The 27,886-nt window shown below is 48.0% G+C and overlaps 1 protein-coding gene across 2 annotated transcripts in view; it reads right to left on the bottom strand.

Annotated features, from left to right (window-relative positions):
• The window catches only part of LOC138528724 (zinc finger protein 585A-like), a 139,415-nt gene extending 116,004 nt beyond the window's left edge, over window positions 1–23,411 (bottom strand). For both annotated transcript variants that reach the window (XM_069640587.1, XM_069640588.1), the window contains exon 1: window positions 23,260–23,411. In XM_069640587.1, coding sequence (XP_069496688.1) covers window positions 23,260–23,283 — 24 coding nt within the window. In that variant the 5' untranslated portion in view covers window positions 23,284–23,411. The remainder of the gene's footprint in view (window positions 1–23,259) is intronic.
• Between the last annotated feature and the right edge of the window lie 4,475 nt (window positions 23,412–27,886).

The raw sequence follows: 27,886 nt of genomic DNA, 5'->3' as shown, positions 1-27,886 counted from the left end.
AGCGTTCACTCTTACAGAATGCAGAGCCCACACACTCATTGAGTAATTCACAAGAATAGCTCATCATGAGGTTACCTTCTTAGCGTTCACTCTTACAGAATGCAGAGCCCACACACTCATTGAGTAATTCACAAGAATAGCTCATCATGAGGTTACCTTCTTAGCGTTCACTCTTACAGAATGCAGAGCCCACACACTCATTGATTAATTCACAAGAATAGCTCATCATGAGGTTACCTTCTTAGGGTTCACTCTTACAGAATGCAGAGCCCACACACTCATTGAGTCATTCACAAGAATAGCTCATCATGAGGTTACCTTCTTAGGGTTCACTCTTACAGAACTCAGAGCCCACACACTCATCGAGTCATTCACAAGAATAGCTCATCATGAGTTTACCACAAAAGCTAGCGTGCTCAATGCAAAGGCATTACATACTAGATGGATTCAACGGTCAGCATCTCAACATGCTCCAGATGCAAAGTATAATTATAAAGTAGAATTGCAAAGAATGAGTGGATTGACTTAGCCAATAGATGCAGAACCAGACACCTCCCTGCCTGGCACGCCATTGTTTGATTTTTCCAAATAATTTACTGTGATGGCTCCGCCATACCAGCTGTTGGAACACGTTCCAAATATGCTGCTGCGTGTGCAGCAGCGGTAGGACATTTTGCACATGAAGAAGCATTTATACACACTGATATTACAAAAAAGCACCTGGGAGCATGTCTGCCCAGACTGCCGAATTGCATGAATTGTTGCTTGCATTGCGCCAAGCAGACTCGGGGAAGCCTGCACTAGTAGTCTCAGATTCAGATTACATTGTCAGGATTTATAACACCGATTTGCATTGGTGGATACAAATTACTTTAGAGACATTAGGCATAACACTATTGCTTCCAGGCAACTCCGGAAACAAGTGTGGGACCTTAAACAGACTTACCCTTTGCTATGGGTGATACACACAAGAGCACATACTAAAGGGCACGTTCATAGCACTGGCAATGCATAAGCGGACAGATATGCAAAAGAGCACACAATGAGAAAAACAACAGCAGCCCATAACTCGCTCAGCAACTGCAATGGATGAGGAAATACAAGAAGCTTGTTTGGGTATTATACCCAGGCCGAAAGGTTTCCCAAGTGAATTCATTTATGACATTGATAATATTAAAGCAGTAGTCACAATTCCTATGAAAAAAGGGGATCCTATTCAAAGATGAATCCCTAATAGAGCAGACAGGGAAAAGCTAAAAGCAGCCACACCAGCTGGTCTTGCATCTACCCATTTTGGGGTCACTGCAACTGCACAGCTGCTCCTTGACAGGTATTGGTGGCCAGGATTAAGGTAACAGGTTAAAGTATACATAGAAAACTGTGACACATGTCTGAAGACAACTGTGGACCACAGCAAAAAACCTAAAGCTGCTCCTTCAAGAAAGGCAACCTCGCCTTTTGAGATTCAATATCTGGATCATATAGGCCCACTACCAGCAATAAAAAAGTACAAATATATTCTAATAATAGTGGATTCTTACACTAGGTTTACCTGGATGATTCCTCAAAAGAGAGCAGACTGCAAATCAGTCATACAGGCACTTCGCGGTGTAGTAGCCATGGCAGCAACTGAAACGCTCCATGCTGATAATGGTCCAGCTTTCGCTGGGCGGGTCCTGAGAAAGGCATTAGAGGTTTGGGGATCAGAGCTGCACTTTTCTAAACCCGTATATATCAAAACATTTTGCACGTGTATTGTTATTTGAACTCAACAAGTGGATTACTGCGAAAGAAATCCTGCCTCCAAATCAGATAGGTTTCTGGGCAAAATCCAGCACAACGCACAATCTATTTTTGTTAGCATCTGTGTTAGAACATGCAAGAGTTAATAGAGAATTAAATGTATATGGTGCATATATCGATTTCTCAGCCACCTTCGATATGGTCCAGAGAAACATTCAGTAATTGGAATATACCACAAGGTCTCTTGAGAATGTTGATGCTTTTGTACAATGACACTAATGTTCAGATCCGCCTCAATGCTAAAGGGAGCTTGTCAGGACTAATGCCCACAATTATCACAGTAAAACAGGGCTGCATAGTCCCTGCCATCTTATTCAACTTGTACTTGGCTGACATGCAGGAAGCTTTTGCTAATACTCTGGCAAATTCCATTAAAATAGGCTCAGTCATCATGGGTTCCTTGGCATATGCCGAGGACCTGTTGATCCTGGACTTTATACCGAAAGGCCTGCAGAATATGCCAGATACATTGCCTATATAGTCCAGAGATAATGGGCTAGGGATAAATATATCAGAAAGCAATATAATGTTTTTTCCTGTAAATAAATCCTCTAAGAACTACGTGTGGAAAATAAATAACCTCAGGTTAGAACAAGTAAGAACCTATAAATATCTCGGTATTATCACTGACAAGAGATTGAGTTGGGGCACATTGGGCAGCTGTTAAAGACCGCTGCATGCTGGCAAATAATGCACTGAGTGTATTCATTGGGCAAAATGTAGGTCACTCTGTCATGGTAATACTGACGTTGTGAGAGCTGTTTTAATGTATGCCGTTGCAATTTGGGGACATAAGTATGGTAAACGTTTAGTGGCCTTTGAAGCTAAAATGTTACGCAAGTTATTGCGAGTGTTTCAATCAAATATATTTATTTAGAATTGGAATTAAAAGGTGTAAATGAAGACTACATAAGCCAATTGGTATTATTTCATGACTTATGTACTCTTCAAACTGAGACGATCCTAGCACCCTTTGTTCAAGCACTTATGAGCTTAAAGGGTAGGCAGCCCCATGGGTTAATTTGTACTCTGCAACTCCTTTATGTGCAACGGACAGTGGCCAATTCAATTCCCCTTATGAAGTTAAGTCTGAAATCTAAGTTAAAAATGGCCCTAAGAACTTATGGACAAGAGACATATATGAACGCACTCGCAGTTAAGACTAATAGTCGATTGTATTGTGTTATTAGGGCCATCCGTATGCAAACACCAGAGTATCTTAAGGCTTACCCTAGCGTGAGAACATTTTGCACGTATGTAATCATGAAAGTTAACGTCTCAGAAGCATTAGAGACAAAGGGCGCATGGATAGGCCTCAGTCGCGATAAACGATGTTGCCGCTTATGCAGCATTAACGTGCTGGCATCACTCCAACATCTGATTATCACACGCTCTGCCTCAATGATGAAAAAACGGAGCTACTCATCCTAGGCTCCCACTCCAAACTCGCCAAACTTGATCCCAAATACAAATCCTTCTCTATCAACGGAAATGATATCAAAGTCTCTAACATCACAAAAACACTCGGAATCTACCTAGACTCTACCCTCTCTCTCAATAGACAAACCAATTCTGTAGACTCAGCGTCAGCCTACACTTGCAAACTGATCACAGCATGCCGTCCCTTTCTGACAACAGGCAACTGCCTGATCCTCGCCAGAACCCTCATCATGTCCAAAATCGATTATTGCAACGCCCTCTACATAGGGACAAGTCAAAGGCACCTCGATAAACTCCATGTCACACAGAACAATGCCATACGGGCGGCTCTTAACATTCCCAGGCGATCCCACATTGCCCACACCAGACGTAACCTGCAATGGTGGTCAGTCAAAAGGCCGAAAAAATAATACTGAATTACAAAAATCTCGGAAAAAAAAAATCTCGAATTATTTATTTATATATTTATATGTGTTTTTGGGGTCAGGTAAGTAAAAAAAAGGGTTAAAATAAAAAATAAAATAGAAAAAAGGGGGGTTGGGGGGGAACCCCCCCATTTCGAAAAAAAAACGTCATAAAAAAAATTCGATATTTTTTTTTCGGCCTTTTTTTTTCGAGATTTTAAAGTTCGGTATTATCACTATAAACCACCTGCAATGGCTCCCCATTGCCCATCGCATATCCCTCAAAGCTCTAGTTCTTACTCACAAGGCCCAGAACAATGCAGCACCTGCATACCCATCCTCGCGCTTCACACAACATACAGCATCCAGACCCCTGAGATCTGCCCAGGCTCACACCCTCACTATCCCTAGCTTCAAGCTTCACACCACAAGAGGTTCGAGCTTCCCAGTCCTTGCAGCTAGGCTCTGGAACTCCCTACCCAATACGCTTAGAACTGTTCAACATCTCCACTCTTTCAAACACAAAACCAAACAGTGGCTACATGAAAGGGATGCCCAGGCCACCTCCTCACTTTAATATTATCTTGTAAATATGTCTAAATGGTATATGCTGAAACTGTATAATATAACCTGTAAATTGCACAATGTATATACCTGTAACATTTAACTTGTAACTGTCCACAAAACATGCGCCCAGATGCCCCGGGGCAAGGCGCGCAATATAAATAAACTAAATACAAATACTACTGCAAGTGGTTTGGAACTGTGTATAATTTAAAAAATACATCAAATGTGGGAACCTACATGCCATGTCTAACATGAGAACACCTTTGATTTGCCACATCTGCTCACCCCAAGAAGACCACAGAGGGACAGTTTCCCGCCATATTTGTTCAGTCATGTTTGAAAAGTATTCTCTGTCAAAAACGACTGAATCTGCAGCATACATGTGCTGTGCACCATTTGGCTCTGGAGGTAATTTATACTGATTTTCAAACATGTAATCCCCTGCTTGGTATGGTCTCAGTGAAATATATGTGAACTGTGCTTGGAATTCAGGACTATCGATTTGGAAAGGTACTGCACAGTGTTCCCAGAAAGTGTATTTGGGCCACAGGCTGGGCTCACGCTTGACAAGTAAAAAGGCATTGTAATATCGCACATAACACACATGGGACCCCATCTCATGGGGATCCTCAAAAACATCAAACAACGCATTTTGCGCAAATGTCTGGAGCCTAGTTCTTAACAGTTCTCTATATGTTCTGGGCACAGGATTCCTGGGTGCAAACAGTCTGGATTCATCAATCACAGAAAGAGTGTGGACTTGCAGCTGCCTGGCTGGGCCTTTCAACCTCTTAAATGATAGCATCAACACATGATCCATGGCTAGAGGAAACATTTGTATTGAGGCTTGTGTTCCTAACTCTTGGAGCTCTCTTTTCTCTAACATGTGTGAGACCTTAAAGGCTTTAGAACAACTTCTTTTCTTGCAGGTGGAGTGGAAACCTTGCTCAGAAAATGCCCGAAGTCAGTGAGATGAGAAACACAGTGAGGCTCAGCCACAGTAGAAGGAAATCTACTGCCAGAATTATGTAAAACCGTTTCATAAAGTCTGTCCAAAAGAATTCTTTCATCACTTTAGCAACCAGAAAGACTTTCTGATTCCAAATTGGCAGCCCTGCAGTACTTCCCTGAATTGTGGAGTTGTAGTCATGAGCGGCACATGCTTCCTCGTCTTGAACGCCAATCATCATCATCTGTCGGATCTCCATCTCTTCTTCTGCCTCCTCACCTGGAAGAGGAGGATTGCGTGGAAACATTGTGGTAACCATCTGGAGTGGGTTTCAGGTGATCCACTGAAACGGTGCTTCTCTTGGGGGGTATTGTGGGCAGGACAGCAGTTCTGGAACCTTTCAATCTGATTCCTTGCACCGCTGGTCTGTAGCACGGGCCAAACAGTCTCTTATCATGAATCTTCTCCAGGACTCAATGTTCTGCTTTGAGGGTGGTCTCAGGACTGGTTTCATAACCAAAGGTATTAGTCTTGTGCGCCAGCTGGTATAGTAAATCAAATGAACAGTCAACTTCTCTTCAAATTCCTTCTCAATTTGTTTATTGTATCCAATTTCATTTATCTCTCTACACGTGGTTCACCACTGTTTTCCAGTGGCTCATCAGGAGAGCTCTCTAGAAAAATAGATTTAACATAAATCAACATCATAGTTGTTGTGGGACTCCACACAGGACATGTGCTGGGTCAGCTGCAGCTGAGGATGAGAAGACCCTCATGGTTCTGTTTGCAAGGAATGAGCTGATCCATGATGTAGCTGCGTCAGAGAAATGGGCAGCAGTCTTAAGGTGGTGGCAAAGGATTTGATGATCGACCAAATCGAAGGCTGCTGAGCGGTCAAGGAGGAGCAGGAACACCTGTTTGCCTTGTCTTTCAGGTCCTCGATTTGGGTTTTCAAATCAATCAGGGCTGTTTCAGTGATGTGTCTGGGGCGGAAAGCGGACTGCCTAAGCCCAAGTAGATTGTTGCTCTAACGGTAGTCCTGTATTTGAAGATAGGCCGCTCGGTCAAGGATTTTTAGAAGGTAAGGCACAGTGGTGATGGGCCTATAGTTGGAAGGGTTGCTAGGATCAAAATTAGGCTTTTTGATTAACGGGATGACCCACGCATCCTTGAGATTGTTAGGAACAGTGCCCGATAAGAAGGAGGCATTGATGAGAGAGGTGATGAATGGGGCGAGATCATGTGCAGCGTCCTGTATGATCGGTCCCGGGCAAGTGTCACCTTGGCAGTTGGAGGGCTTGAGCTTCAGGATAATTTTTTCAACCTCATTGATAGTGAGGGGTGTGAAGCTAAAGGGCTTGAAGTAATGTTTAGGTGGGGTGGGTTTGTAGGTAGGGGGGTTGCCCGAAGAGTCAGACAGGTGGCTTTTTTTGGTATTGGTTTTGGCTTGGAGCATGGCAAAGTAGGAACTTGAGCTTCTACCCAGAATGGAAGAGGGAAGGTGAGTTCTGGAGTGCGCCCTATAGAGAAGAAAAAGAACGCAATGGCACCAAACATATTACCTATGCATCAGGGAGGCCTGTATTATGGGGCTTTCAAGCAAACTAATGCAATAAAAGAAAGGCAGGAACCAGTGTGGGCTCATATAGGGCTTGGAATTCCCACAACACTTCCCTGACACAAGCTAGATTGGTAGGTAACCTGTGCCAAGTGTGAGAAACCTGAGGGTATTCTCCCGAGTAGACCTCGAGAATCCCTTATTCAGGTGGCCAGGGAAGGGCTGGCACTGTCAGATTCCAGCCCTGGGGTTGGGCGAGCGAGGGAGGATCACCTGGGTAGGGGAGCCCGGGGTTGTGTGAGGTGCAGAATTATACCGGAGACGAAGGAGAGGAGGACGAGATCTCTGAGACCATCCTGCCTATAAATCTCTCTTGACCAACAGCTCTGTATATAACAAATGCTCTAGGACCCCAAACCCTGTTCCACCCAGAAACTATCTCTCCTAGACTCCCTGTTTTCCTGTTTCCTAACCAAAAACTCCCAATCGTTCTTCTCCACGTCCCTCTGATTATTCTTTCCTGAACACCCAGTCTACTTTACCAAAACACTACCGTTCCCACAATCCCCTCTGTTCATTTCACGATAGCAATCCCGGTCATTCCTGTTTGTTTCACAAACTTTACCAATCCCATCCTTCTGAGTTTATCAACCCCACCCTAGTACAAGGGTTGTAATTCCATATAACACCTTTTCCCCATCCTACTCCATAGAACACTCAGACACTCAACCCCCACCCCCTACCTTTCCGACACAAACACTTTCTTACCCCATGAAAGACAACAGACTAATACAAAAACTCTTCACCTGACATGTCCCAACCCAAGGGTGAGGCAAAGTCAGGCAAATGATCAGAATCACACTGACGGCCCTTTCCTTTCCCCACAGGGATAAAAGGTGGAACACGGAGCACACTACGAGCAAAGCAGACCGCACGATGAGAGAGCTATCCAAGCACGGCAGTTCAAGAGGAGGAAAAAGGCGGTAACAACCGAAAGTGTGACAAGGAGGGACGCAACCTTGCCCTTTAGGACCCAGACCTGCAAAACGTCTGTGGAAGGAATCATAAGATCGCAAACAATATCTGACGTGTGTTGCAGCAGATGCAAGCAGTACACAGAGCCCTCCTCCGCTGATAACCAACCCAGGGAGAAACATTTGCTACCGAGGTACCGTCCTTGACTCCAGAGACAAAAAATGCCAAGCGGTTCGAGGGGAGAACTGATAACAAACTGAACTGTGATGAATGAAAGTAACAAAATGGCAGAAAAGATCTTTTAACATTAAGGGAAATCCAGCTGCAGAGGGGCCCAGCACCATGTGGGGGCCCGGCACCGTGTGGGTGCTCATCAAGAGACTCTGATTGATTGTTAAAACTACTGATACCACAAGGCCCTAGGAGAGCCGCAGGAAAAAGGTCAAAGTGGTCATCCAGGGGTCTAGCAAAATCTCCTGTACAGTCGAAAGTCTTTGACCAACAAACCAGTGAAAAACCAAGGGAATTGAATCCTGTATCATAAGAAAATAGAAGGAACCGTGAGGTTGGCAAGAGTGAACCCAACAGAGGGATGCCGATGGAATGGGACGAAGCCTAAAGTCCCAAAGAACACTGTGTTGACAAGAGTGTACCCGACAGATGGATGTCCACAATCAACTGTTTAAAAATACATTAAGATTTGTGAATGCTAGAAGTGAAATTGAGTTGAATAAAGCTGTAGTGAACCCAACAGCAGGAGGCACACATTTAAGAAGTGTTTAAGCCCGAAAGAAGGGGATCCAGGGGTGTAAAGCCATCACCCACCAAAAAATCCATAGTGATCCTGATGCAGGGAGACTGAATTGAGATGGGTCTGAGCCCGGAAGAGGGGGATCCAGGGGTGAAAAACCATCACCCCACCGACATGTGAATGCAACAGAGAAATCTTTTGAATACAAGCCAGGGCGAACCCGACGGAGGGAGGCTCATATTCGAGAGGGGTCTGAGCCCGGAAGAGGGGGACCCATGGGTGAAGAATCATCACCCAAGTACAATTCAGAAAGGAACTTTGGTTTATTATTTTGAAACTACCAGGCCCTCAGAAGCAAGAGATCTAACCACTGAAGGTCCTGATATTGCTAGGAACTTTTGTGGATCTGAGTCTGGAAGGGGGAGATCCAGGGGTGAAAAGTCCTCACCCAACGTGCCTATTTTGAACACATCAGGTCCTCGAAGGAAAGAGGCTTTTTTGTATAAAAGAGACTTAACCACTGAAGATCCTGATGCTTGAGAACGGAACTGTAGTCCCGTGCTGGGAAAGCTCGAGTGTGTCCTGTGCTCAGGAGTCCTGCATTGTCCCGTGCTCAAAACGTGGCGAAGGGAGACCCCTGGCTACCACCTCCTGACTTATCATTTATGAATCCTTCTTTCTTTGCTGTGAATCCTATCCGACACTCTTTTGTATTTAGTTGTAAGGACTGGCAATAGGTTTTTCTTCATCTAGTCCCTTTTATTTGACAAACAGCCACTAGGATTGCCTTATTATTATTTGATGGTCTTAGCTTGCTCCCATCTTAGATCAAGGTTTAGATTAGGTGTTTTTCCAACCTACCTCTAATTAATAAACAACCTTGAACTGTGATCACTTCTGTCTGTCTTTACTGTTGCCACTGAGTTCCTTACACAAGGAATGCTTTCGCAGTATCACCTGAGTGAGGTGATACAATCTCTAGATAACTTCATAAAAGAAGAGAATTTGACAGCTATCATGCAGTCAGCTACTGTTCTGAGGTGCACACAGATTGGGCGTGCCAGGCGATCAGCTACCTGCACAAGCTCTAAACCTAGAGTACCTTGTGAGGTGGGACAAGCGTCAATAACAGGTAGAACTTACACTTGGTCACAAGCAATAAAGCTAATCCTGCAGACTGAAAGTGAGGCAGTACGGCTAGGATTTCATGCATCAGATTCTAATGATCAAGCGCTAAGAGTTGTCATTACAGATGTAGTGCGATTGGTTAAAAATTACCAGATTATGATTAGAAGCAACCAAGAAGCCGCAGTAAGTCTTTCTGTGGTAACAGATCTTGTGGACACTCTTAGCAGAGGAGTCCCAGATTGGAATGTTATTTTATGGCCAGGACAAATAAATGCAGTTAACTTGTACAAGGTTGCAATACGCCAGGCAATGTCAGGCTCTACGTCAGCATCATCTGCCTGGGTACCGTGGCTCAACTATTTGGATTTTGCATGTTGTGTTTCACATTCCCCTTCAGGCGACACCTTCCATGGTATGTCAGGATCTGCATTCCTGGGGTAATGTGCACTTGGTTAATGACACTTGGATTAGGGAAGGCTATGTTGTGCCTTAATCACATGCATGTCTGTCACCTTCAAGTCCTGAAATAACACTGTATTCATTACGTGAATGCAAAGGCTCCACTCACATAGTTTGCGCGCATGCTGAGTCAGTGAATTCCTGTGACAGTAACACAAAAATGCACACTTCATGTTACACCAATTGCATTTTTTCACAGTCAAGTACGCAGCTTATCTAATGGCTCATATCTGGTGCAATTAAATGAGTCCTGTTGTCATGTTGCAATTGGGGTTCAAACCCTGGTCACTGTGAGTACACAAGTTAAGTGCTGTGGGTGTATTCTGAATCCACCCAGGCCATCACAATTCAAATTCGTATACTAGGCTAGTCGCAAGTAACGACCATTAGAATTTCCAAGAGTATTATCTTGAAGCACACTCCACAGTGGTCAAACAGATGGCATCTCTACTTGCCTCCGAAGACAGAATTGAGTTAACTGGCATGAATACTGTTTTTTCTGTGGTTACAATGGCTGCCAAAAAAAGCTCTTTGAAAAGGGCTGTCCACGCTGGACACATTCATTAAAACACTGACTTATTCGCCAATTAGTTCATTTTGTGGAATGCTGCTAATAATTGGAATCTCTCTTTTATGTTGCTGTAGACACTGAATTATGAATGTTTGCAACATGAAGCACCTTGAAGCAACTCATTTTCGGCTCAGAGCTGAGCTATGCAGACACCTTGGGTACCAGCAATGTGCTCAATTTCAAAAACATTTAATTTTCTCATTGATCAGGAAGAAGTCAGCGGTATCAGCTATTGCCAGATGCATGGTTTGTGCCAAGGAATCACTTCTTGCCAAGAACGTGGGGGTCAGAGTCTCATCATACAAACTTGCATTGTGGCATACCAGACTTGGCAAAACGTTGTCCGTGCACAGAGCTTGCGTGTGGCCTCCAGAGATTATTCCCTCAAGTGTTCTACTGTGATTTCCTGGAAACACTTGACACCCCCCCAGAAGCCACGGTTCGGCATGGGAGAATGTCAAGGAAAATGAAACTGCTCAGAGTAAGACAAAAGTGATGACTATGTCCAGATGTCTCCCGTGAGACCAACACACCAGCAAGTGAAACAGCTGAGCCTCGAGTCGCAAAGCCTGATTCAAGGCTGACACAAGATGAAACTCTCAAACCCTGGGCCCAGGAAGATTCCACAGTCGAGACAAGGGATACCTCTGGTTCCAGGAGTGTATGCCGAATGACCCAATGCACATGTCCTTGCAGAAATCTGATATGCAAATCTTGTTTCCTTCACCATTTTGCTTCCTAACGCACATCAAAATAAGATTAGCAGCAAACCCCGAGTTCAGAAAGCCTGAAATTCTGCGAACTCTGCCACTGCTGGCATCACAATCAGGGGCAACATAACTGAAAATATACTGCATCATACCTCAAGATACAAGTGTGTGCACACAGCATACATACGTATTGGATGACCTCCACTTGCAAATCACTGTGGGTAACAGAGGCACTCACATTTTGGTCTACTTAAGGAACACCAATTTAAACTGTGGACAGTTTACACATGTGGTTATAAGCTCAAGATCACACGTTCTAAATCGCATTAGGTCAGAAAGTCAGAAGCCAAATATGCTGGTTGTTCATTTCTAATGGATTCTCAAAGAATCACTTGTCTTACCTTGAAACTATTGCCAGTAAGGAGTTTGAATTAACCTAAATACCTCACATTAACTACATGCATTAATTCATGCATTCTTAGCTAGTTCCAGTAACAGTATATTGGACTTATCCTGAATACCTCACTGCTAAATATATGTATTCATTTATGCTTGTGTTGGCCATAACCGCTGTTTCGAAGTGTGATGCATTTAGTGTGTTAAGGTCTGACCCTAGAAAGTGTGCCTAATACCGGCACTGTGCTAAAGTCTGAACCTAGAAAGTGTGCCCAAGAGCATTGAGTGTGCCCAAATCGTTTGACTTGGTGAGCTTCACATCTTGATAGTGTGCCCACATTACTTCACTGTGTTGAGTTTCTCATCTAGAAAACGTGCCCAAATATCATTGAGTGTGCCCTAAGAGCCTTGATGTGTTGAATCTCACATCTAGAATGTGTTACAATTTGAATGTAGAAAGTGTTCCCTACATCATTGAGTGTGCCTAATAGCATCACTGTGTTAAAGTTGAACTTAGAAAGTGTGCCTAATAGTATCATTGTGTTAAAGTTGAACTTCGAAAGTGTGCCTAATAGTGTCACTGTGTTAAAGTTGAACTTAGAAAGTGTGCCTAATAGCGTCACTGTGTTAAAGTTTGAACTTAGGAAGTGTGCCTAACAGCATCACAGTGTTAAAGTTGAACTTAGAAAGTGTGCCTAACAGCATCACAGTGTTAAAGTTGAACTTAGAAAGTGTGCCTAATAGCATCACAGTGTTAAAGTTGAACTTAGAAAGTGTGCCTAATAGTGTCACTGTGTTAAAGTTGAACTTAGAAAGTGTGCCTAATAGTGTCACTGTGTTAAAGTTGAACTTAGAAAGTGTTCCTAATAGTGTCACTGTGTTAAAGTTGAACTTAGAAAGTGTGCCTAATAGTGTCACTGTGTTAAAGTTGAACTTAGAAAGTGTGCCTAATAGCATCACTGTGTTAAAGTTGAACTTAGAAAGTGTGCCTAATAGTGTCACTGTGTTAAAGTTGAACTTAGAAAGTGTGCCTAATAGTGTCACTGTGTTAAAGTTGAACTTAGAAAGTGTGCCTAATAGCATCACTGTGTTAAAGTTGAACTTAGAAAGTGTGCCTAATAGTGTCACTGTGTTAAAGTTGAACTTAGAAAGTGTGCCTAATAGTGTCACTGTGTTAAAGTTGAACTTAGAAAGTGTGCCTAATAGTGTCACTGTGTTAAAGTTGAACTTAGAAAGTGTGCCTAATAGTGTCACTGTGTTAAAGTTTGAACTTAGAAAGTCTGCCTAACAGCGTCACTGTGTTAAAGTTGAACTTAGAAAGTCTGCCTAACAGCATCACAGTGTTAAAATTGAACTTAGAAAGTGTGCCTAACAGCATCACAGTGTTAAAGTTGAACTTAGAAAGTGTGCCTAACAGCATCACAGTGTTAAAGTTGAACTTAGAAAGTGTGCCTAATAGCATCACAGTGTTAAAGTTGAACTTAGAAAGTGTGCCTAATAGCATCACAGTGTTAAAGTTGAACTTAGGAAGTGTGCCTAATAGCATCACAGTGTTAAAGTTGAACTTAGGAAGTGTGCCTAATAGCATCACAGTGTTAAAGTTGAATTTAGGAAGTGTGCCTAATAGCATCACAGTGTTAAAGTTGAACTTAGAAAGTGTGCCTAATAGCATCACAGTGTTAAAGTTGAACTTAGAAAGTGTGCCTAATAGCATCACAGTGTTAAAGTTGAACTTTGAAAGTGTGCCTAATAGCATCACAGTGTTAAAGTTGAATTTAGGAAGTGTTCCTAATAGCATCACAGTGTTAAAGTTGAATTTAGGTAGTGTGCCTAATAGCATCACAGTGTTAAAGTTGAATTTAGGAAGTGTTCCTAATAGCATCACAGTGTTAAAGTTGAATTTAGGAAGTGTGCCTAATAGCATCACAGTGTTAAAGTTGAACTTAGAAAGTGTGCCTAATAGCATCACAGTGTTAAAGTTGAATTTAGGAAGTGTTCCTAATAGCATCACAGTGTTAAAGTTGAATTTAGGTAGTGTGCCTAATAGCATCACAGTGTTAAAGTTGAATTTAGGAAGTGTTCCCAGCATCGTTGATTGTAACTAATAGAATCAAAATGTATATATGCTAAATACCTGTATCCCCATGTTATCTGTATCAAATGTTTACCCCCTATCCATCCTGTCGCTTTATATATGTATGCCGCTATGTACACCCCCCTGTCCTGCTCTCGTGCCTGGTCGCAGGCGCTTTACTGATAACCACCATATCACAATACTACGCTCACTCTCTCCTATACACCATCATTCAACTAGAACACAGGTATACTATGACAAAATTCAGCCTGGCTTTTCTCATACTAACATGACCCCATGAACACCTCATCATCCTAATAAAACACAGCTAGCTTAGCACATACCGGCTAGCGTAGGAGTTCTCCTCAGGCCTAACGCAGCCAGAACTCAGTCTGGGTGTCCACCTTCATAACATAACATAACATATATTCATTTGATTTTGTTTGTAGCACCTACAATATGTTTCTAGGCGCTCATGTATTCACCAAGCAACTCGTTTACTTTTGCATGCAGTAATCATTACTCACCATTGCAGGATGTGTATACTTTATTTTTGCCACCAATATAGGGGGCCTGTTGCAAATTTAGCTCCTAGAAGGTTTAATGATGGCTTCACAGTGCTACAAATCTTTTATGTATGACAACTGTCTTGAAGGGGGTGACATGAACTCAGCCTAATTTAAGACAGCTTTTCATACCTCATGTGGCCTATCGCCATTGAAGCAATGAAAGATGTTCTTCAAACATACAGCACACTTTAACACAGAAGGTTAGTGTGCAGTACTTGCTTAACAAATATTTGTAGGCTTTGCAAGAGCAGCCGATGTCCAGGAAGTGGTGCTTTCCTGTTCTGGCAGATGAGCCAACCACAAAATGACAGCTAACAGCCTGTTTTAACTTCACACCATTAGGTGTTAGCTTTGACTTCACATCATTAGGTGCTATCTGAGAGCAGTCGTTTGACCTCACACGGGGAGCGTCCCATTTGATAAGGATTTGCAAACAGAAACAATGTGCACATTTGCACAGTTAAGGCCCATAGGGCGCCATATAAAGTACTGAGTGACAAGTGAGAGAGATATCTCTTGATAATAGATAGCCGACTAATATCATAGCCCACAGACGCTTACCATGCGTAATACTACAGAGCTTCATGAATGACAGAGTACAGTGAAGGCATTTACTAAACGGTTGCAGAGATCTCACTGAGAGGTGCAAAAACCCACCTAATGTAGTTTTACATAGGAGGCCTAAATCGAACGAAAACAGTGACACGCTAGCTCTAGCCTTTACTGTTCCAAATAGCGGATATGGTGAACGCACACGTGCAGGGAAACCATGTTATTTGATACATATAAGGCCCAGCACAAAAAGGGGAAAAGGAGGAAGCCCAGCAGACTTGCCAGTCCATTCAAGCGGAGGGGCTGGGAAGGAGTTCAGAGCAGCATAGGAGCGAGCCAGTCAGGCCCAGCTAAGCAGAACTTGTCAGCCCAAGAAGGAGCTGTTTCATTTGAAGCACACTCCGCTCTAACCTTCAGTGAGTGACAGATGGGGGCTTGCTGTGTGCATTGAGACTAATGGCGTATAGTATAGTGTAGCATAGCTTAATGAGAGAGGAAGGTTACACATGCTGTTAAACTAAAACCACCACTTGTTCTATTATTTATCTATTCAAACAAGCACTTTGCCCACATGGCAATCTTGTTCGTAGGTGTGATGTTATGTTATATCTGCTTTTGCTTTAGATTGTTTAATGAAAATAAGAACCCTCAGAAGTTAGGGGGTGATATTAAATGCATTAACATGATAACTCCTGTGTCAAGTGTATGATTCAGAGTAATGCATCCAAGTGGTATCTCTTTGAGTCCAAGAACTTTACAATTCCTGACTGTATATGTTTAATCATGGTGATAAGCACAGGAACCTAGGCATGCCTGTCTTTTAGCGCTGAGACACAGCCTAGGGTGAGTGTTGACATGAATGACTGATGACCAGCGATCTATTTCCACAGCCTCAAATGAGGTGGAGATAAGAGGCTCATGGTAACGCCTAATCATAGACAATCAAGACAAAGGGCACACAAGAGCAGTCACTTGGACCACTGAAACCGGTATGTAAAGCTCTTAGGATGCGGGCTCGCCTGCACAGCAGCTTAGCAATGAGGACTGGACACACCAAGAGACCATGAACATGGCAGAGGATGCTCTATATGAAACCAACTAAGAACACAAGATCTCCACTGTAGCAGACAGAGGCAAATGGGCTGCTACTCCTTGGCACACAGTGACTAGTTAGATCTGTTATTGCACACGCAGTGGCGAACCATGCTTCTTAAAGAGACAACTGCGAGCGGGCATTGTACAGCCAGGGAAAACAATGTCACAGGCCATAGGGCTGCAATATATGCTTTTGGGCATATGAGGGCTGGCCATGCCCCTTAGCAGGCTTTGTGGGGACTGGAGACTGAGAACAAGAGGACGTTCCATGTCTGTTCATTTTTACTAAACACATAAACACTGGCATTTATCCTACTTGCTTTTTTGAGATTATTTTAAACATACAATTTCAGTGTTTGAAGGAAAGAATGAAAAATAAAGAGTTGGATATATCTAGTTGTGGATTCTTTTTTTAAGAGTAAAAAGAAAAAAAATAAGTGCACAAAAATAATTATGAAAAACAGAAATTCATCATGTCTATAAACATCATAAAACCAGACGTGTTACCATGATATGATTTGATTATTTATATAGCGCCTATACACAATGTGTTTCAAAGCGCTTCAAGGGAAGTGAGGGAACCAGGGAAAATACAATGACATTCTTACAGGCCATGAACAGTAAGGACGTGAAATTAACTATCGTACTCGGCCTGACGACATTTCAGATAGTGCAAGAGCTAAAACATAGATAAGGGGCCTCATCACGACTTCGGCGGTAACCCTTAAATCCGGCGGTAGCGCTATTACTGCCGGATTTAAGGGTCCGCCAAAGCAGGACTTCGGCGGATTTCTCCCCAGCTCTGAGCTGGGGGGAAATCTGCCGAAATTTTGCGCTATTACCGCCGGCGGGAAATCCGCCGGCGGTATTAGCGTGAAATCTCCCCATTGAGCCCAATGGGGAATGGGGCATTCCCGAATGGGCTCAATGGGGAATGGGGATTGACATTACCGCCGAACTCGTGATCCGGCGCTATTAGCGCCGGGGAGTTCGGCGGTAGGGCTAATACCGCCCGCGTTAATAGCGTTACCGTTACCGCCCAAGTCGTGATGAGGCCCAAGGAAGGGAGGGGGAAAGTGGAAAGGAAATGGAAATAGACAGGCGACTACCGTACTAGGCCTGACAACATTTCTGGTAGCGCCAGAGAAAAACAAAAGGTGAGGGAGAAGGGTGCAGAAAGGGAGGGGAGGAACAAAACAAGCAACTATCGTACTAGGCCAAACGACATTTCAGATAGTGATAGAGGGGGTTGGGGGGTGACAAGTCAGGGGAGGAGGGAGGAGACAGACGAGGTTGCTATCATACTAGATCCAGGGACAATTCTGATAGAGTAATTGCATAGAAGAAAGAAGGGGGAGGAGATAGGAAAAGGGAAAAAGGGAGAGGAGGAGAGAACAGAGAGTAAGCAGTCAGAAAGAGTGGAGAAGCAAAATTACTGTGACAGTCCTGCAATTACCTTAACGGTGACCAATGATTAAAACAGAAAGTTAGTCCAAATATCGTTAACACGGTCCTGTGTTTATGTTAACAATGGCATATAAAGCACTACGTGGCTCTTGTCTCTGCATTAATACATGAATCACTCGAGGAGTCCCGCATTTACATTCATGGGGGCACGTGCATCAGTAGGGTGGTCTTGTGTTTACATCAGTTGCTGACCCACACGTTTGTTAGGTCTCACAAAATGATAGTCACCTATATTTTCCAGTAAAGCAGTTCCCTGTCTCTTTTCACCACTGACATACTATAGGCTCCCCTTTGGGGCCAAGCCTACATTTGTAAGACCGCTGGTTTACATGAAAATGTCACAGGTCCTGTGTTTGCATTGATCACTGCAGGTGGTCCTGTGTTTGCATTGATCACTGGGGTAGTGATGTGCTTACATTGATCGCTAGGGTGGTTCTGTGTTCACATTGATCACTAGGGTGGTCCTGTGTTTGCACTGATCACTGCAGGTGGTCCTGTCTTTGCATTGATCACTGCGGATGGTTCTGTTTTTGCATTAATCACTGGGGTAGTCATGTACTTACATTGATCGCTAGGGTGGTTCTGTGTTTGCATTTATCACTGTGGGTGGTTCTGTGTTTGCATTAATCACTGGGGTAGTCATGTGCTTACATTGATACCTGGGGTGGTTCTGTGTTTACATTGATCGCTAGGGTGGTCCTGCCTTTACATTGATCACTAGGGTGGTCCTGTCTTTGCATTGATCACTGCGGATGGTCCATTTTTTACATTGATCACTGGGGTAGTTATGTGCTTACATTGATCGCTGGGGTGGTTCTGTGTTTACATTGATCACTAGGGTGGTCCTGTGTTTGCATTGATCACTGCGGGTGGTCCTGTGTTTGCAGTGATCACTGGGGTAGTCATGTGCTTACATTGATACCTGGGGTGGTTCTGTGTTGACATTGATCACTAGGGTGGTCCTGTATTTGCATTGATCACTGCGGATGGTCCTGTTTTTGCATTGATCACTGGGGTAGTCATGTGCTTACATTGATCGCTAAGGTGGTTCTGTGTTTACATTGATCACTAGGGTGGTCTTGTCTTTGCATTGATCACTGCGGGTGGTCCTGCGTTTGCATTAATCACTGGGGTAGTCATGTGCTTACATTGATCGCTAAGGTGGTTCTGTGTTTACATTGATCACTAGGGTGGTCTTGTCTTTGCATTGATCACTGCGGGTGGTCCTGTGTTTGCATTAATCACTGGGGTAGTCATGTGCTTACATTGATCACTAGGGGTGGTCCTGTGTTTACATTGATCACTAGGGGTGGTCCTGTGTTTACATTGATCACTGCCGGTGGTCCTGTGTTTGCATTGGTCACTGGGGTAATCATGTGCTTAGATTGATCGCTAGGGTGGACCTGTGTTTACATTGATCACTAGAGTGGTCCTGTCTTTGCTTTGATCACTGCGGGTGGTCCTGTGTTTGCATTGATCACTGGGGTAGTCATGTACTTACATTGATCGCTAGGGTGGTTCTGTGTTTACATTGATCACTAGGGTGGTCCTGTCTTTGCATTGATAACTGCGGGTGGTCCTGTGTTTGCATTGATCACATTGATCAATGTGTTTGCATTGATCACTGGGGTAGTCATGTGCTTACATTGATCGCTAGGGTGGTTCTGTGTTTACACTGATCACTAGGGGTGGTCCTGTGTTTGCATTGATCACTGCGGGTGGTCCTGTGTTTGCATTGATCACTGTGGGTGGTCCTGTGTTTGCATTGATCACTAGGGGTTGTCCTGTGTTTGCATTGATCATTGCGGGTGGTCCTGTGTTTACATTGATCACTAGGGGTGGTCCTGTGTTTGCATTGATCACTAGGGGTGGTTGTGTGTTTGCAATGATCACTGCGGGTGGTCCTGTGTTTGCATTGATCATTGCGGGTGGTCCTGTGTTTGCATTGATCACTGGGGTAGTCATGTGTTTGCATTGATTGCTAGAGGTGACCTGTGCTTGCATTGATCACTAGGGGTGGTCCTGGGTTTGCATTGATCACTAGGGGTGGCCCCGTGTTTGCATTGATCACTGGGGTGGTCCTGGGTTTGCACTGATCACTGCGGGTGACCCTGTGTTTGCATTGATCACTAGGGGCGGTCCTGGGTTTGCATTGATCACTAGGGGTGGTCCTGTGCTTGCATTGATCACTGCGGGTGGTCCTGTGTTTGCATTGATCACTAGGGGCGGTCCTGGGTTTGCATTGATCACTGCGGGTGGCCCTGTGTTTGCATTGATCACTAGGGGTGGTCCTGTGCTTGCATTGATCACTGCGGGTGGTCCTGTGTTTGCATTGATCACTAGGGGCGGTCCTGGGTTTGCATTGATCACTGCGGGTGGCCCTGTGTTTGCATTGATCACTAGGGGTGGTCCTGTGTTTGCATTGATCACTAGGGGTGGTCCTGTGTTTGCATTGATCACTGCGGGTGGTCCTGTGTTTGCATTCATCACTAGGGGTGGTCCTGTGCTTGCATTGATCACTAGGGATGGTCCTGTGTTTGCATTGATCACTGCGGGTGGTCCTGTGTTTTCATTGATAACTGCGGTGGTCCTGTGTTTGCATTGATCACTGCGGGTGGTCCTGTGTTTGCATTGATCACTAGGGGTGGTCCTGTGCTTGCATTGGTCACTGCGGGTGGTCCTGTGCTTGCATTGATTACTAGGGGTGGTCCTGTGTTTGCATTGATCACTAGGGGTGGTCCTGTGTTTGCATTGATCACTAGGGGTGGTTCTGTGCTTGCATTGCTCACTAGGGGTGGTCCTGTGCTTGCATTGATCACTGCAGGTGGTCCTGTGTTTGCATTGATCACTGCGGGTGGTCCTGTGTTTGCATTGATCACTAGGGGTGGTTGTGTGTTTGCATTGATCACTAGGGGTGGTCCTGTGCTTGCATTGATCACTGCGGGTGGTCCTGTGTTTGCATTGATCACTAGGGGCGGTCCTGTGCTTGCATTGATCACTGCGGGTGGCCCTGTGTTTGCATTGATCACTAGGGGTGGTCCTGTGTTTGCATTGATCACTGCGGGTGGTCCTGTGTTTGCATTGATCACTAGGGGTGGTCCTGTGCTTGCATTGATCACTAGGGGTGGTCCTGTGTTTGCATTGTTCACTGCGGGTGGTCCTGTGTTTGCATCGATCACTGCGGGTGGTCCTGTGCTTGCATCGATCACTGCGGGTGGTCCTGTGCTTGCATCGATCACTGCGGGTGGTCCTGTGCTTGCATCGATCACTAGGGGTGGTCCTGTGCTTGCATCGATCACTAGGGGTGGTCCTGTGCTTGCATTGATCACTGCGGGTGGTCCTGTGCTTGCATTGATCACTAGGGGTGGTCCTGTGCTTGCATTGATCACTGCGGGTGGTCCTGTGCTTGCATCGATCACTAGGGGTGGTCCTGTGCTTACATCGATCACTAGGGGTGGTCCTGTGCTTGCATCGATCACTGGGGTGGTCCTGTGCTTGCATCGATCACTAGGGGTGGTCCTGTGCTTGCATTGATCACTGCGGGTGGTCCTGTGCTTGCATCGATCACTAGGGGTGGTCCTGTGCTTTCACTAGGGGTGGTCCTGTGCTTGCATTGATCACTAGTGGTGGTCCTGTGTTTGCATTGATCACTAGGGGTGGTCCTGTGTTTGCATTGATCACTGCGGGTGGTCCTGTGCTTGCATCGATCACTAGGGGTGGTCCTGTGCTTGCATTGATCACTAGGGGTGGTCCTGTGCTTGCATCGATCACTAGGGGTGGTCCTGTGCTTGCATTGATCACTAGGGGTGGTTCTGTGCTTGCATCGATCACTAGGGGTGGTCCTGTGCTTGCATTGATCACTAGGGGTGGTTCTGTGCTTGCATCGATCACTAGGGGTGGTCCTGTGCTTGCATTGATCACTAGGGGTGGTCCTGTGCTTGCATTGATCACTGCGGGTGGTCCTGTGCTTGCATCGATCACTAGGGGTGGTCCTGTGCTTACATCGATCACTAGGGGTGGTCCTGTGCTTGCATTGATCACTAGGGGTGGTTCTGTGCTTGCATCGATCACTAGGGGTGGTCCTGTGTTTGCATCGATCACTAGGGGTGGTCCTGTGCTTGCATTGATCACTAGGGGTGGTCCTGTGCTTGCATTGATCACTAGGGGTGGTTCTGTGCTTGCATCGATCACTAGGGGTGGTCCTGTGCTTGCATTGATCACTAGGGGTGGTCCTGTGCTTGCATTGATCACTAGGGGTGGTCCTGTGCTTGCATTGATCACTAGGGGTGGTCCTGTGCTTGCATTGATCACTAGGGGTGGTTCTGTGCTTGCATCGATCACTAGGGGTGGTCCTGTGCTTGCATTGATCACTAGGGGTGGTTCTGTGCTTGCATCGATCACTAGGGGTGGTCCTGTGCTTGCATCGATCACTAGGGGTGGTCCTGTGCTTGCATTGATCACTAGGGGTGGTTCTGTGCTTGCATCGATCACTAGGGGTGGTCCTGTGCTTGCATCGATCACTAGGGGTGGTCCTGTGCTTGCATTGATCACTAGGGGTGGTTCTGTGCTTGCATCGATCACTAGGGGTGGTCCTGTGTTTGCATCGATCACTAGGGGTGGTCCTGTGCTTGCATTGATCACTAGGGGTGGTCCTGTGCTTGCATCGATCACTAGGGGTGGTTCTGTGCTTGCATCGATCACTAGGGGTGGTCCTGTGCTTGCATTGATCACTAGGGGTGGTCCTGTGCTTGCATTGATCACTAGGGGTGGTCCTGTGCTTGCATTGATCACTAGGGGTGGTTCTGTGCTTGCATCGATCACTAGGGGTGGTCCTGTGCTTGCATTGATCACTAGGGGTGGTTCTGTGCTTGCATCGATCACTAGGGGTGGTCCTGTGCTTGCATTGATCACTAGGGGTGGTCCTGTGCTTGCATTGATCACTAGGGGTGGTCCTGTGCTTGCATTGATCACTAGGGGTGGTCCTGTGCTTTCATCGATCACTAGGGGTGGTTCTGTGCTTGCATCGATCACTAGGGGTGGTCCTGTGCTTGCATTGATCACTAGGGGTGGTCCTGTGCTTGCATTGATCACTAGGGGTGGTCCTGTGCTTTCATCGACCACTAGGGGTGGTTCTGTGCTTGCATCGATCACTAGGGGTGGTCCTGTGCTTGCATTGATCACTAGGGGTGGTCCTGTGCTTGCATTGATCACTAGGGGTGGTCCTGTGCTTGCATCGATCACTAGGGGTGGTCCTGTGCTTGCATTGATCACTAGGGGTGGTCCTGTGCTTGCATTGATCACTAGGGGTGGTTCTGTGCTTGCATCGATCACTAGGGGTGGTCCTGTGCTTGCATTGATCACTAGGGGTGGTCCTGTGCTTGCATTGATCACTAGGGGTGGTCCTGTGCTTGCATCGATCACTAGGGGTGGTCCTGTGCTTGCATTGATCACTAGGGGTGGTTCTGTGCTTGCATCGATCACTAGGGGTGGTTCTGTGCTTGCATCGATCACTAGGGGTGGTCCTGTGCTTGCATTGATCACTAGGGGTGGTCCTGTGCTTGCATCGATCACTAGGGGTGGTCCTGTGCTTGCATTGATCACTAGGGGTGGTCCTGTGCTTGCATTGATCACTAGGGGTGGTCCTGTGCTTGCATTTACACTGGCACACACATCACTAGGAAGGGCGTATCAACACGGGCACACACATGAGTGGGGGTGGTCCCCTCCACGCGCACTAAGTTTGGTTCTGGGGGCGGGGGGGGGGGGGCGGGCGCTGCTGGCGGTCTCCTACCTGGGCGCAGCGCTGGTCCCACATGTCCTGGCCCCTCTCTTGCTGCGGGCTCGGGGGTGGGCGCTGCACACGGGGAGGGGCCGAGCGAGAGCCCCCAGCGCCCTCCCTGCCTGCCTCTGCTGCGGGCAGAAGCAGCAGCAGCAGCAGGAACAGCAGCAGCAGCAGGACGCGGAGCCACTTCCGGATCCGGGTGAAGAGAGGCAGCGCCAGCACAGGCCCCGGGGCCCGGGGGGCCCTGCCCAGCACAGGGGGCCAGGGGCAGCCAAGCAGAGGGGGTGAATGGGAGAGCCCAGGACAGGGAGAGGGGCGGCAGGAGGGGCCCAGGAGTGCAGGGGACGAGGAGTGGGAAAGTTGCACAGGAGTGGCAGACATGCGGAGAGCAGGACAGGGGGACGAGGAGTGGGAAAGGGGCACAGGAGTGGCAGACATGCAGAGAGCAGGACAGGGGGACGAGGAGTGGGAAAGTGGCACAGGAGTGGCAGACATGCAGAGAGCAGGACAGGGGGACGAGGAGTGGGAAAGTGGCACAGGAGTGGCAGACATGCAGAGAGCAGGACAGGGGGACGAGGAGTGGGAAAGTGGCACAGGAGTGGCAGACATGCAGAGAGCAGGACAGGGGGACGAGGAGTGGGAAAGTGGCACAGGAGTGGCAGACATGCAGAGAGCAGGACAGGGGGACGAGGAGTGGGAAAGTGGCACAGGAGTGGCAGACATGCGGAGAGCAGGACAGGGGGACGATGAATGGGAAAGTGGCACAGGAGTGGCAGACATGCAGAGAGCAGGACAGGGGGACGAGGAGTGGGAAAGTGGCACAGGAGTGGCAGACATGCGGAGAGCAGGACAGGGGGACGAGGAGTGGGAAAGTGGCACAGGAGTGGCAGACATGCGGAGAGCAGGACAGGGGGACGAGGAGTGGGAAAGTGGCACAGGAGTGGCAGACATGCAGAGAGCAGGACAGGGGGACGAGGAGTGGGAAAGTGGCACAGGAGTGGCAGACATGCAGAGAGCAGGACAGGGGGACGAGGAGTGGGAAAGTGGCACAGGAGTGGAAGACATGCAGAGAGCAGGACGGGGGACGAGGAGTGGGAAAGTGGCACAGGAGTGGCAGACATGCAGAGAGCAGGACAGGGGGACGATGAATGGGAAAGTGGCACAGGAGTGGCAGACATGCAGAGAGCAGGACAGGAGGACGAGGTGTGGGAAAGTGGCACAGGAGTGGCAGACATGCAGAGAGCAGGACAGGGGGACGAGGAGTGGGAAAGTGGCACAGGAGTGGCAGACATGCAGAGAGCAGGACAGGGGGACGAGGAGTGGGAAAGTGGCACAGGAGTGGCAGGCATGCAGAGAGCAGGACAGGGGGACGAGGAGTGGGAAAGTGGCACAGGAGTGGCAGACATGCAGAGAGCAGGACAGGGCGACGAGGAGTGGGAAAGTGGCACAGGAGTGGCAGACATGCAGAGAGCAGGACCGGGGGACGAGGAGTGGGAAAGTGGCACAGGAGTGGCAGACATGCAGAGAGCAGGACAGGGGGACGAGGTGTGGGAAAGTGGCACAGGAGTGGCAGACATGCAGAGAGCAGGACAGGGGGACGAGGTGTGGGAAAGTGGCACAGCAGTGGCAGACATGCAGAGAGCAGGACAGGGGGACGATGAATGGGAAAGTGGCACAGGAGTGGCAGACATGCATAGAGCAGGACAGGAGGACGAGGTGTGGGAAAGTGGCACAGGAGTGGCAGACATGCAGAGAGCAGGACAGGGGGACGATGAATGGGAAAGTGGCACAGGAGTGGCAGACATGCATAGAGCAGGACAGGAGGACGAGGTGTGGGAAAGTGGCACAGGAGTGGCAGACATGCAGAGAGCAGGACAGGGGGACGAGGAGTGGGAAAGTGGCACAGGAGTGGCAGACATGCAGAGAGCAGGACAGGGGGACGAGGAGTGGGAAAGTGGCACAGGAGTGGCAGACATGCAGAGAGCAGGACAGGGGGACGAGGAGTGGGAAAGTGGCACAGGAGTGGCAGACATGCAGAGAGCAGGACAGGGGGACGAGGAGTGGGAAAGTGGCACAGGAGTGGCAGACATGCAGAGAGCAGGACAGGGGGACGAGGAGTGGGAAAGTGGCACAGGAGTGGCAGACATGCAGAGAGCAGGACAGGGGGACGAGGAGTGGGAAAGTGGCACAGGAGTGGCAGACATGCAGAGAGCAGGACAGGGGGACGAGGAGTGGGAAAGTGGCACAGGAGTGGCAGACATGCAGAGAGCAGGACAGGGGGACGAGGAGTGGGAAAGTGGCACAGGAGTGGCAGACATGCAGAGAGCAGGACAGGGGGACGAGGAGTGGGAAAGTGGCACAGGAGTGGCAGACATGCAGAGAGCAGGACGGGGGACGAGGAGTGGGAAAGTGGCACAGGAGTGGCAGACATGCAGAGAGCAGGACAGGGGGACGAGGAGTGGGAAAGTGGCACAGGAGTGGCAGACATGCAGAGAGCAGGACGGGGGACGAGGAGTGGGAAAGTGGCACAGGAGTGGCAGACATGCAGAGAGCAGGACAGGGGGACGAGGAATGGGAAAGTGGCACAGGAGTGGCAGACATGCAGAGAGCAGGACAGGAGGACGAGGTGTGGGAAAGTGGCACAGGAGTGGCAGACATGCAGAGAGCAGGACAGGGGGACGAGGAGTGGGAAAGTGGCACAGGAGTGGCAGACATGCAGAGAGCAGGACGGGGGACGAGGAGTGGGAAAGTGGCACAGGAGTGGCAGACATGCAGAGAGCAGGACAGGGGGACGATGAATGGGAAAGTGGCACAGGAGTGGCAGACATGCAGAGAGCAGGACAGGAGGACGAGGTGTGGGAAAGTGGCACAGGAGTGGCAGACATGCAGAGAGCAGGACAGGGGGACGAGGAGTGGGAAAGTGGCACAGGAGTGGCAGACATGCAGAGAGCAGGACGCAGAGAGCAGGACAGGGGGACGAGGTGTGGGAAAGTGGCACAGCAGTGGCAGACATGCAGAGAGCAGGACAGGGGGACGATGAATGGGAAAGTGGCACAGGAGTGGCAGACATGCATAGAGCAGGACAGGAGGACGAGGTGTGGGAAAGTGGCACAGGAGTGGCAGACATGCAGAGAGCAGGACAGGGGGACGATGAATGGGAAAGTGGCACAGGAGTGGCAGACATGCATAGAGCAGGACAGGAGGACGAGGTGTGGGAAAGTGGCACAGGAGTGGCAGACATGCAGAGAGCAGGACAGGGGGACGAGGAGTGGGAAAGTGGCACAGGAGTGGCAGACATGCAGAGAGCAGGACAGGGGGACGAGGAGTGGGAAAGTGGCACAGGAGTGGCAGACATGCAGAGAGCAGGACAGGGGGACGAGGAGTGGGAAAGTGGCACAGAAGTGGCAGACATGCAGAGAGCAGGACAGGGGGATGATGAATGGGAAAGTGGCACAGGAGTGGCAGACATGCAGAGAGCAGGACAGGGGGACGAGGAGTGGGAAAGTGGCACAGAAGTGGCAGACATGCAGAGAGCAGGACAGGGGGACGATGAATGGGAAAGTGGCACAGGAGTGGAAGACATGCAGAGAGCAGGACAGGGGGACGAGGAGTGGGAAAGTGGCACAGGAGTGGCAGACATGCAGAGAGCAGGACAGGGGGACGAGGAGTGGGAAAGTGGCACAGGAGTGGCAGACATGCAGAGAGCAGGACAGGAGGACGAGGTGTGGGAAAGTGGCACAGGAGTGGCAGACATGCAGAGAGCAGGACAGGGGGACGAGGTGTGGGAAAGTGGCACAGCAGTGGCAGACATGCAGAGAGCAGGACAGGGGGACGATGAATGGGAAAGTGGCACAGGAGTGGCAGACATGCATAGAGCAGGACAGGAGGACGAGGTGTGGGAAAGTGGCACAGGAGTGGCAGACATGCAGAGAGCAGGACAGGGGGACGATGAATGGGAAAGTGGCACAGGAGTGGCAGACATGCATAGAGCAGGACAGGAGGACGAGGTGTGGGAAAGTGGCACAGGAGTGGCAGACATGCAGAGAGCAGGACAGGGGGACGAGGAGTGGGAAAGTGGCACAGGAGTGGCAGACATGCAGAGAGCAGGACAGGGGGACGAGGAGTGGGAAAGTGGCACAGGAGTGGCAGACATGCAGAGAGCAGGACAGGGGGACGAGGAGTGGGAAAGTGGCACAGGAGTGGCAGACATGCAGAGAGCAGGACAGGGGGACGAGGAGTGGGAAAGTGGCACAGGAGTGGCAGACATGCAGAGAGCAGGACAGGGGGACGAGGAGTGGGAAAGTGGCACAGGAGTGGCAGACATGCAGAGAGCAGGACAGGGGGACGAGGAGTGGGAAAGTGGCACAGGAGTGGCAGACATGCAGAGAGCAGGACAGGGGGACGAGGAGTGGGAAAGTGGCACAGGAGTGGCAGACATGCAGAGAGCAGGACAGGGGGACGAGGAGTGGGAAAGTGGCACAGGAGTGGCAGACATGCAGAGAGCAGGACAGGGGGACGAGGAGTGGGAAAGTGGCACAGGAGTGGCAGACATGCAGAGAGCAGGACAGGGGGACGAGGAGTGGGAAAGTGGCACAGGAGTGGCAGACATGCAGAGAGCAGGACAGGGCGATGAGGA

The sequence above is a fragment of the Ambystoma mexicanum genome, chromosome 7q (assembly GCF_040938575.1).
Source record: "Ambystoma mexicanum isolate Mex_15411 chromosome 7q, UKY_AmexF1_1, whole genome shotgun sequence".
In the NCBI taxonomy this organism is placed as follows: domain Eukaryota; kingdom Metazoa; phylum Chordata; class Amphibia; order Caudata; family Ambystomatidae; genus Ambystoma; species Ambystoma mexicanum.
The sequence above is the reverse complement of the archived record's forward strand: the minus strand, read 5'-3'. Positions and strand labels throughout refer to the sequence as shown.